Source organism: Callithrix jacchus, chromosome 7, assembly GCF_049354715.1.
Source record: "Callithrix jacchus isolate 240 chromosome 7, calJac240_pri, whole genome shotgun sequence".
Lineage (NCBI taxonomy): Eukaryota > Metazoa > Chordata > Mammalia > Primates > Cebidae > Callithrix > Callithrix jacchus.
Genome location: NC_133508.1, coordinates 60,122,091 through 60,136,160, shown reverse-complemented (window position 1 = coordinate 60,136,160; position 14,070 = coordinate 60,122,091). Strand labels below are relative to the sequence as shown.

General features: G+C 46.0%; 1 protein-coding gene and 1 long non-coding RNA gene across 3 annotated transcripts in view; one reads left to right on the top strand and one right to left on the bottom strand.

Annotated features, from left to right (window-relative positions):
- The window catches only part of TCEA3 (transcription elongation factor A3), a 43,120-nt gene extending 34,268 nt beyond the window's left edge, over positions 1-8,852 (top strand). For both annotated transcript variants that reach the window (XM_054258900.2, XM_054258899.2), the window contains 3 exons: positions 2,758-2,904; positions 4,365-4,436; positions 7,471-8,852. In XM_054258900.2, coding sequence (XP_054114875.1) covers positions 2,758-2,904; positions 4,365-4,436; positions 7,471-7,479 — 228 coding nt within the window. In that variant the 3' untranslated portion in view covers positions 7,480-8,852. The remainder of the gene's footprint in view (positions 1-2,757; positions 2,905-4,364; positions 4,437-7,470) is intronic.
- LOC144576948 (uncharacterized) overlaps positions 1-14,070 on the bottom strand; it is a 32,062-nt gene that overhangs the window by 13,811 nt on the left and 4,181 nt on the right. The gene's annotated exons all lie outside the window — the stretch shown is intronic.

Sequence of the window (14,070 nt, the reverse complement as noted above, 5' to 3'; positions counted from 1 at the left end):
ACTGAATTCACACTGGTGCCATTCTCTAACGGTGTATATAACATGAGGATCCAGTGTGGTCTCTGACTCACCTTTCCCTCATTTTCTACCTTATTTTTTACAGTGTTGTACTTACTCTCTGTGTTTCTGATGCTGCCTCATTGTAATGAGGCAGGGCAGAGAAGTAAATGGATTGGTGTGTGGCTGGATAGATTTTTCTGTTCTCTATTTCTTAGCTGGCACACAAGACCTTCCTTCCACAATCTGACCTCCAGCCACATCTCCCACACTCAACTTGAACCTACCCCAAATACTTTTCCCCAAACATGCTATTCTTGTCCTCTAATCTTTTGTGTCTGCTGTTCTTTTTTTGTTTTGTTTTTTGTGGGTTTTTTTTTTTTTGGCAGGGTGGAGGGTGGAGTCTGGCTCTGTCACCCAGGCTGGAGTGCAATGGCACAATCTCACCTCATTGCAACCTCCACTTTCCAGGTTCAAGTGATTCTCCTGCTTCAGCCTCCAAATTAGTTGGGACTACAAGCATGTATCACTGTGCCTGGTTAACTTTTCTATTTTTAGTAGAGACAAAGTTTCGCCATGTGGCCAGGTTGGTCTCAAACTCCTGATCTCAGGTGATCTGCCCTCCTCAGCTTCCCAAAGTGCTGGGATTACATGCATGAGCCACCACACCTGGCCCTGCTGTTTTATTTGTCTGGTATGTGCTACCACCCACCCCCAGGAACTCCTGTCTTTCAAGACTGGTTAAAGTACTACCTTCTTCATGACCCACCAGGACCCCAAACAATTAGCCCCCATCCCCTGCACCTTATATACCTTTGCTTTAGTACTTCCTTCCCTTTCTTGCAATCCTGTGTAAATGCTTGGCTACCCTACCAGATTAGCACTAGTTGGGAGGAGGAACCAGATCTTCCTTTCTGAATCCGTTGGACTCAGAGGCAGTAGCATGCTTGAGCTAGCTCCTACCACCTCAAGGGAGCTGGTGATGTGTAGCTCTCCCCAACTCTGTATTCAGTTACATCACATTAACAGCTTGAAATTGGCCACAGTGGGAGCATTTTGTACCATGGAAGCTGACAAATGCTACAAATCAAGGCACCCCCACAGCCAAAGTGGGTTTACCGGCAAACCAATATAGTTAAAGGCACTCAATAAATTGGCATCCAATAGATTTTGTTTCTTTTTTTAATTTTTGAGACAGAGTTTCACTTTTTTTGCCCAGGCTCCAGTGCAGTGGTGCAATCTCTGCTCACTGCAACCTCCACCTCTCAGGTTCAAGTGATTCTCTGCCTCAGCCTACAGAGTAGCTGGAGTTTTAGGTGCCCGCCATCACACCCGCCTAATTTTTTGTATTTTTAGTAGAGATGGGGTTTCACCATGTTGGCCTGGCTGGTCTCAAACTCCTGACCTGAGGTGATCCACCCGCCTTTGTCTTCTAACATGCTGGGATTACAGGCATAAACCACCGCACCTGGCCACATCCAATAAATTTTGAGTGGGCAAATGTTTTATGCTCTGGAAAATGCCCCAAAATTAAAGTTAGCTACTTTTTACTCATATGGGTAAATGACATTCGTTAACTTGTTTTTGTACATTCTCCTGCCATTGGTTATGGCCCAGCCTTTGAAATTAAATAACTTTTAAAAATGCGTATTCCTGGGCCTGCCCTCAGCAATTCAGATTCATAGGAATCTGCATTTTATCAAGAAGCCTAAGTGGTTATAATGAAAGGTTGGCACACTAAAATGCTTTAACTTTTATGTCAACTTTCTTTTCCATGGTTTAAGGAGTCAGGACAGATAGCAACGATAAAATGTTTATGCCAGGTGCAGTGGCTCACACCTGTAATCCCAGCACTTTGGGAAGCCAAGGTGGGGGAATCACAAGAATTCAAGACCATCCTGGCCAACATGGTGAAACCCGTCTCTACTAAAAATACAAAAATTAGCTGGGCATGGTAGCACTTGCCTGTAGTCCCAGCTACTCGGGAGGCTGATGTAGGACAATCACTTGAACCCAGGAGGCGGAGGTTGCAGTGAGCCAAGATCATGCCACTGCACTCCAGCCTGGAGATAGAGTGAGACTCCATCTCAAAAAAAAGTTTAAAATCCTCGTTTTGACATTAGCATCAGCCATCCTCCTTCCCCTTCTACCAACCCTTAACTGGAGCTCTCTGTAGTTTAACTATCCCCCTCTCTGCTCTCCTCTGGCAGAGGCTTAAGGGGAGACATGTGGCCAGGGAGGTGGACAGAGAAGGCAAAGGCGTGGATGATGCAGACATGATGGGAGACTGGAGACTCTTCTGTAGAAACTCTCAGAAAAAGATGATCTCAGGTGGATGCTCACAGAGGAGCAGTTAGTTGTGTGAGCCCAGGATCTTCGGGGAGGGGGTAGCAGCAGCAAGTCATAGGTAGTTGCACCAAGGTTCCCACTAAGCAGAACATCAGGGCAGAGATCACAGTGTAAAAGGGCACTGGGTCGAGTTCAGAGAGGAAAGGATGAGCCCCAGATCTGAAGAAATATACACAGGAGTGCCCATCCTCAGCCAGAAGCTGTTTGCCTGCTGCTCTCCTTCCAGCCATGGGCGGCATGGGGACAGCTTTCTCCCAGCTGGGGCAGGACCCGGAATCCAGGCCTCCTTCCAGCTCCTTGCAGTCAATAAAGCATGTTACCTCCTTTTCTATTCAGGCTATCTAGAAACCCATTGTGGGGCAGGGCCCCTGCAACTCCTCAGTCCTGAAGGGCAGACTCTTTTTTCTCCAGGAAATGGCCAGTGATGAACTGAGGGAGTTGAGGAATGCCATGACCCAGGAGGCCATCCGTGAGCACCAGATGGCCAAGACCGGTGGCACCACCACTGACCTCTTCCAGTGCAGCAAATGCAAGAAGAAGAACTGCACCTATAACCAGGTGTGGACCGTGAGGGGACGGGTCCGAGGGGGAAGGGGCTGCAGGGCCATAGAGGTGGAAAACCAGACAGAAGCTTAGAAAAGAGCCAGAGAGGAGAAAGGGTTAAAACTCTCTAGGCTTGGCCAGGTGCAGCGGCTCATGTCTGTAATCCCAGCACTTTGGGAGGCCGAGACAGGTGGATGGCTTGAGCCTAGGCTTGGAGCAGCCTAGGCAACATGGTAAAACCCCATCTCTACTAAAAATACAAAAATTAGCCAGGCTTGGTGGTGTGTGCCTATAGTCCCAGCTACTGAATGCGGGGCCGGGAGGTGGGGGGATGGAGAAATGGGTGCCGATGAGGCAGGAGAATCACTAGAGCCTAGGAGGTTGAGGCTACAGTGAATTGAGGTTACAGTGAGCCACAATTGCACCACTGCGACCCAGCTTGGGTGACAGGAGTGTCAGGGCTTTATCGTGGGATACTCAGTTCCTGCACCTGAGTGATGAAGCTAAGAGGATGAGAAACTAGAAGACATACGTTAAATAGTACCAATGATATTTAAGTTCCTTTTCCTCTGTGGGCCTCAGGTCTTCCACCAGTGAAATGAGGAAGATAAATTAGACCGCTGAGGCTGCTTCCAGCTCACTCAAGTGAGCATGGCCAGTAGGGGGTGTTCACTGGTGAGTCAGGGAATGCTTCCTGTAGGAGATGAGTCTTGAGGCAAGAAAAGAGAGATCTGTTATGAAAGCTCAACAAGAGTGAAAGTGCAAATTAGCCGGGCATGGTGGCGGGCACCTGTAATTCCAGCTATTTGGGAAGCTGAAGCAGGAGAATCACTTGAACCCAGGAGGCAGAGATTGCAGTAAGCAGAGATCAAGCCATTGCACTCCAGCCTGGGTGACAAGAACAATACTTCATCTCAAAAAAAAAAAAAAAAAAAGGCTGGCACAGTGACTCACACCTGTAATCCCAGCATCACCTTGAAGGCAGAGGTGGGTGGATCATTTGAGGTCAGGAGTCCTAGACCAACCTGGCCAACATGGTGAAACCTCACCTCTACTAAAAATACAAAAATTAGGCAGGCATGGTAGCGGGCATCTGTAGTCCCAGAAGTACTCAGAAGGCTAAGGCAGCAGAATTGCTTGAACCCAGGAAGCGGAACTTGCAGTGAGCTGAGAAGGCACCACTGCACTCCCATCTGGACAACAGAGCAAGACTCCAGTCTCAAAAAAAAAAAAAAAAGAGTGAAAGTACAAAAGTCCAGGTGAAAACAGTGAGATACTGGGAGTGAGCTGATGGACTGCCAGAGGAGAGGAAGGCATACATTACAGAGTTGTCAGTGATAAGGAAATTGCCAAAGTGGGGTGGGAATATTAGTGCCAACCTCTGGGATTTCAACCTCCTCCCAAAGACAGTGGGAGCCACGGCAAGTCCTAGAGCAGGGGAGTGACTTCGTGAATGGTTCTTCTCTCTCTCTCAGGTGCAGACACGCAGTGCTGATGAGCCCATGACTACCTTTGTCTTATGCAATGAATGCGGCAATCGCTGGAAGGTCTGTATGTTTATATATTTCCCCTTTCCCTATCAGCCACAGACCTTGCCCGCGTAAGGAGTAGTATCCCCACAACCCAGAAGGGGCCTTATGCATGGCAGCGCTTGCCAGCCTGCATAGAGTAGCCTGCAGAGCCAGAGATAGTGGTGGCTTGCTGTTGGGGAGGTGAGGAGAGAACACACATGTATGTTTTCATTTTGGAAGGACACCAAGCTGGAGTGGGGGCAGCAGCCCACATTTTATCACAGGATGAGAAAGTTTGTCATTTGAGCACAGATGGAACTGGCTTCCTGAGATCCACAGAGGAGAGGAAAAACAATAACATTCTGCACTTGGACCACACCTCTTTGGAAAGTGCTTCCACAGATGGTATTTCCTTTGAACCTGGCCACAGCCAGCGATGGGAGACAGGACGGCTGAGCCCTGTCAGAAATGAGTTGACCCTAAATGCCACCGGGTCATCCTCCCCTCCTGAGGAAGCTCTAGAAGTCTTACATTACGCACGGCTGTAACTCAGACTGCCTCAGCTCCTGCAAAGGCAGAGGTTTTGTTTTCAGGCGTGGGAGCGAAGCAAAGACTCCTCCCAGAGTGCTCCTTCCTGCCGAGTCTCCTGGAGGAACGGAGCTTGGTCACATGACTAATATCAGTCTCCAATTGCTATCTGACTTGCACGTGCACCATGTGATGTCTGGGCCACCAAGCAGGCTGCAGGTGCTCCAAAAGTTCTAAGGTACTTAGCAAGGAGTGCAAGGCAAGGCAGGATCCCTGGTTTCAGGCCCCATGCTGCCCTACTTACCATGAGCATGTTACTCATCTCCTTCAGCAAAAGAGCATAATAATGCCTTTCTCCCAGGGCTGATAATGTGAGGATCATTTTGACATTATTATGTAAGCATAAACACTTTGCAAACAACAACAAGAACTGTTCCTTTATAATGTTATTCTCACTTTCAGACAAGAAAACTGAACTACAGAATAGTTAATAAGCATAAAGCCACAGTTTAAAACACTGAAAGCCGATGCTCCAACTTCCTGTTCAATTCTTTTTTTTTTTCTTTCTTACTAAGGACCTCAGTAGGCCTTACTGGGGCCTCATTAGAACTGACGTGTTTTTTTTTTTTTTTTTTTTTGAGACATAGTCTCGCTCAGTTGCCCAGACTCAACTGCAGTGGTACGACCTTGGCTCACTGCAACCTCTGCCTTCCAGGTTCAAGCGATTCTCCTGCCTCAGCCTCCTGAGTAGCTGAGATTATAGGTGCATGCCACCATGCCCTGCTAATTTTTGTATTTCTTTAGTAAAGATGGAGTTTCACCATGTTGGTCAGGCTGTCTCTAACTCCTGACCTTGTGATCCACTCTCCTCAGCCCCCCATAGTGCTGGGATTATAGGCATGAGCCACTGCACCCAGCCAGAACTGCCACATTTTTTAAGGTAAAAACCAGATGATTACATATTTTTTCTTTTTTCACTAATTGAACACTTAGGAATGGGGTCCGTATAGTGGCCTACTGGTTTAAAGGATAGGCTTTGGCAGCAGGCTCAAATCCTAGTTTTACCCCTTACAAAGTGACTTAGCTCAGCGACCTGAACTCACTAAGCCTGGATTTCCTCAACTATAAAATGAAGGTATTTATATCTAGCCCACAGAGCTGTTTTGAGAAGGTAACACATGCATTAACAGGGCCTCTGAGAGCTCATATGGCATCTTTTCAAATTAGGAAAAAGTGTTGCTTGGAGGAAGGCTCCAAGCGACACAGCCTCATGCCAGGGTGCAGAGCAAACAGAGCAGGGGCTAAGTGTCAGCCTCAACATGCGCCTTTGGCCAGGCTCTTTTGTGCAGTCAACAAATTATACAATACAAAAAAAAGCCCTGAGCACAGACATGCCTGGTACATAAAAACCACTATTCTTACTATTTTGGGTATGTCATCCACTAGTATTATGGGAGTTTGGGCAAGTCACTTAACCTCTCTGATCTGCTTTCTTTTCTTTTTTTTTTTTTCTTCTTTTTCTATTTATAGAGATGGGGTTTCACTATGGCCAGGATGGTCTCGATCTCTTGCCCTCATGATCTGCCCACCTTGGCCTCCCAAAGTGCTGGGATTACAGGTGTGAGCCACCGCGCCTGGCCTGATCTGCTTTCTTACCTGTAAAAATAGGAGTGATAGGCCTGGCCCAGTGGCTCACACCTGTTATCCCTTGTACTTTGGGAGGTCGAGGTGGGCAGATCACCGAGGTCAGGAGTTCAAGACTAGTCTGACCAACATGGAGAAACCTCATCTCTACTAAAAATACAAAATTAGCTGGGTGTGGTGGTGCATGCCTGTAATCCCAGCTACTCGGGAGGCTGAGGCAGGAGAATCACTTGAACCTGGGAGATGGAAGTTGTGGTGAGCTGAGATCTCCCCATTGCACTCCAGCCTGGGCAGCAAGAGTGAAATTCCATCTCAAAAATATAAATAAATAAATAAAAAGGAGTGATATTAATGCCTACCTCACAGAGTGATTGCAAGGGTGAAATGAGTTAATACTGCCTAGCACAGAGTAAATGCTCAAAAATGTAGCTCTTGCGATTTTGTTGCTGCTAGAGAAAACACATTCTGAATGCTCTAAATCTAGCTCCTCCTCCTTGACTCTTACTAGTTGGAGAGACAGGATCCACTAGAGATAACAACTACAGGCATCTGAACATATTTTCAGATGGTGTCTGTTGCCCTGTGGGAGACTGAAAGTCTAACCAAGTGCTTAGTAGTCATTCCATTGATGTTCCATAAATTAAGAGTCCAGCACATTCCTGGCACTGAATTGCCATTCATGTTATTACCTGATATCACTCTCGCATTCACCAGCATTATGAGCTAATTTTACTAGGTGAGTGATTTGGTCAAGATCTCCCAGCTAATAATGGCAGAGCTGGGCTTTGGATTCTGGTCTTTGTGGCTCCAGACCCCACTTTTTTTTCATATTCCCCCACAGCCTGCTTGGAGGATGCAGAGAAACCTTTCACATTTTGTTGCCTTTTTGGTTTTGTAGTTCTGCTGATGGAACAGCCAGGACTGACATGAACAAGGTGAGGAAGAACAAAGAGGAAGCACTAAACTGTCTGAACTGGAGAAGCAATAAAAATTAAAGTGAAGGAAAATACTGAACTCTGAATAGGTGGTATGAGTTGAAGGAAGAATTATCTTGCAAATTAATAATTGGTCATTAGTAACAATTGGTTAATAGGGGAAGCTTGCTGGGGGTATGATGCTGAGAATCCGTATTGATGAACCCCTTATCGAAACTGCAGAGGGCACAGTGGCTCATGGCTGTAATCTGCAAACTCCGGGAGGCTAAGGTGGGAGAATTGCTAGAGCCCAGAAGTTTGAGGCCAGCCTGGGCAACATAGCAAGACCCCATCTCTTTAAAAATAAAAGAAAAAGAAAAAATGAAGAAACTGCAGCGCCTCAGACCTGAGGTGTGGTATTTTTGACAGCGGGCTGACAGATCTTTGCTTTGAGTTCCTTCTCTCCCACCTGGATCTCCCAGCCTCTTCTGAATTGAAAAATGTCAGATCAACACAAACCTCACCCCACCCCCACCTCAGAGTCACACATGCAGAACAGTTGATACACCATTTGGGTTCAGCAGATATTCCTTTCATACCATGTATTAGGTTGCTGCAAAAGTAACTGCGGTTTTTGCAATTACTTTTGCACTGGCCTAATGGAAATATTTCTTCCCTACTCTTGCCTTATCTCTTCCCAAACTCTGCTATTCCCTGTTCACAGCTGGCTGTGGGGGCCTTTCAGGACTCCAAGTCATATCCCTCTAGGCAGGGAACAGATCCTCCTGAGGTAGGCTTTCTGAGTGAAGGTGACAGCAGCACCCTGATTTCCATGGCCCCTTGAAAGTCTTGAGCCTCGGAATCTGCCCAGGCCCTTATCAATGTGTCCCTCACAGTTCCATCTGTGATGTGAGCTTCAGAAGACATCTGCAGAGCACAGGGACCTTGCCATGCTTCTCCCATGATAATTATCAGCTTGTTTTTTTTGTTTTTGTTTTTTGTAGAGGCTGGAGTGCTGTGGTGCGATCTAGGCTCACTGCAACCTCCACCTCCCAGGTTCTATCAATTCTCCTGTCTCAGCCTCCCGAGTACCTGGAGTCACAGGCATAAGCCACCAAGCCCGGCTAATTTTTTTGAATTTTTAATAGAGACCTTGGCTTGCTTTTGATGCTGACAGGAACTTTCAGCAAAGCTGAAAACTTCTAGAAAAACCTTGAGGAAGCTCTTGGGGCAATTACAGCCCAAGTTCCGATATACCCTGGACATCATTTACTCTAGAATTGGTTACTGTCTTCTTCCTTCCATCCAAAAGTGCCTTCTCCTATAGATGAAGCCTGGAAATAAACTAGGTACAGGAGTCTTCACTGACTTTGACTTTTATTTTTATTTATTTATTTATTTGACAGGATCTCACTCTGTCACCCAGACTGGAGTGCAGTGGTGTAATCTTGGCTCACCTCAGCCTCCGCCTCCCAGGCTCAAGCAATTCTCCTGCCTCAGCCTCCTGAGTAGCTAGCATTACAGGCACGCACCACTACCACCTGGCTAATTTTTGTATTTTTATTAGAGATGGGGTTTCACCATGTTGGCCAGGCTGGTTTCTAACTCCTGACATCAAATGACCCACCCATCTCAGTCTCCCAAAGTGCTGAGATTACAAGCGTGAGCCACTGTGCCTGGTCCTGTCTTTGACGGTTTAAAAAAAAATTTTTTTTAGATGGAGTTTCGCTCTTATTGCCCAGGCTGGAGTGAAATGGTGCAATTTTGGCTCATTGCAACCTCCACCTCCTGGGTTCAAGCAATTCTGCTGCCTCAGCCTCCCAAGTAGCTGGTATCACAGGCACCCACTACCACATCCAGCTAATTTTTTTTTGTATTTTTAGTAGAGATGGGGTTTCATCATGTTGGCCAGGCTGATCTTGAACTACTAACCTCAGGTGATCCACCCACCTTGGCCTCCCAAAGTGCTGGGATTACAGGCATGAGCCACCACACCTGGCCCATCTTTGACTTTTAAAAAAGTTAGATTTGGGGTGAATCATTTCTTTGGAAAGATCACAAATCCTCTTACAGATGATACAACACACTGAGCTCATAAGTAGCAGAGGCACGACAGAAACCCAGGTCTTCTGCTTCCTGTCATTGTGCTATAAGAGATCCAGAGCTACACACAGCGCTCAGCCCCTACCTTCCAGGAAGTCACAGCCTGGCAGGGAAAGAAACCATAGGCACAGATTTCCACACCAGATGGGATGCGATAAATGCCACATACATCTGAGGGACCAATATTATCCACAGACGTGCAGGGGGTGTTGCTTAGAAACCCAGATATTTCTTAAACTTTAATACAGGTGAGAATTCACTGGGGATTGTGCTGAAATGCAGATTCTAATTCAATGAGTCTGGGGTGGGGCTTGCGATTATTCATTTACTTCTCTCTCTCTTTTTTTTTTTTTGAGACAGGGTCTCACTCTGTTGCCCAGACTGGAGTGCAGTAGCACCATCATGGCTCACTGCAACCTTGACCTCCTAGGCTCAGGAGATCCTCCCACCTCAGCCTCTGGAGTAGCTGGGACTACAGGCATGCACCACCAAGCAAGGCTAATTTTTTAATTTTTTTAGAGATGGGGCCTCCCTATGTAGTCCAGGCTGGTCTCAAATTCCTGGGCTCAAGCAATCCTTCTGCCTTAGCCTCCCAAAGTGCTGGGATTATAGACATGAGCCACTGCACCCGGTTGATTTTTCATATCTAACCCCAATGCAGCTGGTCCATAGACCATACTTTGAGTAGGAAGGCTTAGATATCCAGATTTTTCTCTGTATTATCTAATCCTCCATCCAAATGTCTAGAAACGAAAAACAGAACAAAAAGCAACCACTGTCAATTTAAAAAGGCCAATAAAGGTTACTTTTGGGTGAGTTTTGTTTTGTTTGTTTTGAGAGTGAGTCTCACTCTGTCACCCAGGCTGGAGTGTAGTGGCGCAGTCTTGGCTCACCACAACCTCCATCTCCTGGGTTCAAGTGATTCTTCTGTTTCAGCCTCCCGAGAACTGGGGTTATAAGTGCGCACCACTATACCCGGCTAATTTTTGTACTTTTAGTAGAGATGGGGTTTCACCCTGTTGGCCAGGCTGGTCTTGAACTCCTGACCTTAGGTGGTCTGCCTGCCTCAGCCTCCCAAAGTGCTGGGATTACAGGCATGAGCTACCGTGCCTGGCTTTGGGTGAGTTTTTTTTAACTCGACACCCTGGGGCAATTTTCAGTAGTCATGGTCTAAATATCTGTTGTGATTCCTGTGTCATATCATAGGGATTTAGAGCATGGGGGAAAACAAACAAACACAAATTTTCACACTCAGTAACCTTACTGTTTACAAAGGAGATGAGTCAGATTAAACAGCAAAAGAACAAGTCAGCTCAAGTCCACACATCCATACAGTATACACCCACATTCACCAAAGGACACAGAAGAGTGTGGATAGGCCACAGACTGTCATCAGCAGGCACCAAAACCCTCCCTGCGGGCCTTCCAGTGTCTAAGTGTCCACTCTGGATCCACTCCAATTCATGCTCTCCATGACTACTAACTGGAATAGGCTTTTCCAAATTGCAAAACTGATCCTTAGAGTCTCCCACTCTACACCCCCATTTAAAACCTTCCATTTCCCACCCCTCCACACACACTGCTCTTGGCAAGGTCTACAAGGCCCTGCAGGGCTGGCCTGTGCCTCACCCCCGCACTTGGTGCTGCAGTCACACTGGCCCTCTCTCAGTTCTTCACCGCATGCTGTGCTTCTCCCTGTCAGAGTCTTTCCGCACACTGTTGGCTGGAACACGTGGTTTAACCCCATCTCCTTCCCAACCAAAGATGAAGAAAGTGTGAGCTACAAGCAAGTTAGCATTTATTTCTGCCCCCCCCGCCAAGAAGGCTTCCTAGGGGAGGGGAGGTGGTTACCATACAGGAGGAAAAAGACAAGGTCAAGTGAGGTGAAATAGGCAACAGGCTTGGAATGAAAGAGCTCACCAGAATATTATGTCTAAAAGAACCTGAAAATAAGCTGCGTGCAGTGCCTCATGCCTGTAATCCCAGCACTTTGGGAGGCCATGGTGTGCAGATCACTTGAGGTCAGGGGTTCGAGAGCAGCCTGGCCAATATGGTGAAACCCTGTCTCTATTAAAAACACAAAAATATTAGCCAGGCATGGTGGCACGCACCTGTAATCCTAGCCACTCTGGAGGCTGAGGCAGGAGAATCGCTTGAACACAGGAGGTAGATATTGCAGTGAGCTGAGATTGCCACTGCACTCCAGCCTTGGTGACAAGATCAAGACTCCACCTCAAAACAAAAAAGAACTTGAAAATGGAAGAATGGAAGTTTGTTCAAGATCCTATGGTCAATTTGGGTGCTTTCAAAAGGTTCAAGGAACCCAAAATACTGTATAGGATGAGAAGTCTTTCTTAGTATTTTCATCCAGACTACCAAATCTCTCATTAGCTGCAGTTTTTCTTTAGCTCAAGGCTTATATTGCCAAGTGCCTATTTGGATATCTCTTCCCAAGGACCCCAGTGACCCTCTCAATACTATAATACAGTTAATCTGAAACTGAACACACATCTGTTTTTTAATTAAAAACAATTTTTTTTGAGACAGGGTCTCATCCTGTCACCCAGGCTGGAGTGCAGTGGTGCAATCACAGCTCACCGCAGTCTTGACATTTCAGGATCAAGTGATCCTCCTGCCTCAGCCTCCCAAGTAGCTAGAACCACACCTGGTGCACCACCACCCCTGGCTAATTTTTTTTTAATTTGTAGAGATGCCCTGTGCCTTTTTTTTTAAACCGAGGGTCCTGGAGGTTTTTATTTCTGACTGTGTCAGTGGGCCCTTGCCCTCTGCTTGGCTTTGGTGTTTCATCGTCCACCTCTGCTCTCCTTTATGCTCCAGGCTAAAGGAGATATTTGCCCTGTGTTTGAATACCCAATGGGCCTTCCCATTTGTGACTACCTATACTGCTTCCTTCTCCCCAGCCCGATCCAAATGTTAACCATTCTTCAAGGTTCACCTCAAGTGCACATCTTACGAGGTCTCTGATCCCCTAGCAACATGAGATAGTTCCTAGAACTCCCATAGCATCATGAAATTCTCGTAGCACATATTATATTCTACCGTGATGATGATGATTCCTTTAAAATTTCTTTGTATGATGGTGTCAGTAATATCTATTATCACTGAGCATTTACTAGCTGAGTATCTTGGGCACATTATACAACTTCTGCATGCTTCTGCTTTCATCTGTAAAACAGCTCCTAGCTCAAAGGGTTGCTGTGAGAATTCATTTAGTTAATACAAAGAGAGCAGGAGAATCAGGCCTAACACATAGTGTCTGATTAGTAAATGTTAGCTATTGTCATTACTATGAGTGCAGGGTAGCACTTTATATTGATTGCCTCAATGAACCCTCTGACCTCATGAACTAGGTTACTATTATTATATTATTTTTAAAACATTGTAGTAAACTATATATAACCTAAACCATTTTAACACTTTTATTTATTTTGAAACAGTCTCTCCTTTTGGAATAATAAAGTGCAATACTTTACTCTCAAAAAAAAAAAAAAAAAAAAAAGAAAAGAAAAGAAAAAGAAACAGTCTCTCTCTGTCGCCCAGACTGGAGTGCAGTGATGCAATCTTGGCTCATTGCAACCTGTGCCTCCTGGGTTCAAGTGATTCTCATGCCTCAGCCTTCTGAGTAGCTGAGATTAGATGTGAACACCACGCCTAGCTAACTTTTGTATTTTTAGTAGAGATGGGGTTTTACCATATTGGCCAGGCTGGTCTCCAACTCTGGGCTTCATGTGATCCACTGCCCTCAGCCTCCCAAAGTGCTGGGATTACAGGCATACGCCACCACGCCCAGCCCATCTTAACAATTTTAAGTGTATAGGTCAGTAGGGTTAAGCACATTCATATTGTACAACTAGTCTCTAGAACTCTTCATCTTGCAAACCGAACCTTTATACTCCTTAAATAACTCATTTCCTCCTCCCCCAAGCCCTGGAAAGCACTAGTCTACTTTCAATGAATTTGTATTATTATAGTCTTTACAGACTAAGAAAACCAAGGTTCTGAGAGTAATTTGTTTTTAGAGAAAGAATCTGGATTTGAACCCAGAGGCACTTTGCAATATGTTCACCTCACAGAACATCTGTGATGTTTTCCCTTCCCCCGTAATAGTGATGGCCATTGTGTGCCAAGGCCCTCCTCTGTACCATTCTCACATTTAATCCACACAGCAGCCCAGCAGTGGTTGTGAGGGGTGGTGTCCTATTTCCCAGATCAGCAGCTGATACAGAATAGGGTTCAGTGGGTATGGGTCTGTTTGATGTCTTTAAGTAGGCTAAATAATACTAAATAAATTTGTATGGCTTTTTTTTTTTTTTGAGACAAAGGTTTGTTCTGTCACCCAGGCTGGAGCGTAGTGGTGTGACCTTGACTCACTGCAACCTCTGCCTCCTGAATTTAAGTGATTCTCCTGCCTCAGCCTCCTGAGTAGCTGGGATTATAGGCATGAGCCACTGTGCCTAGCT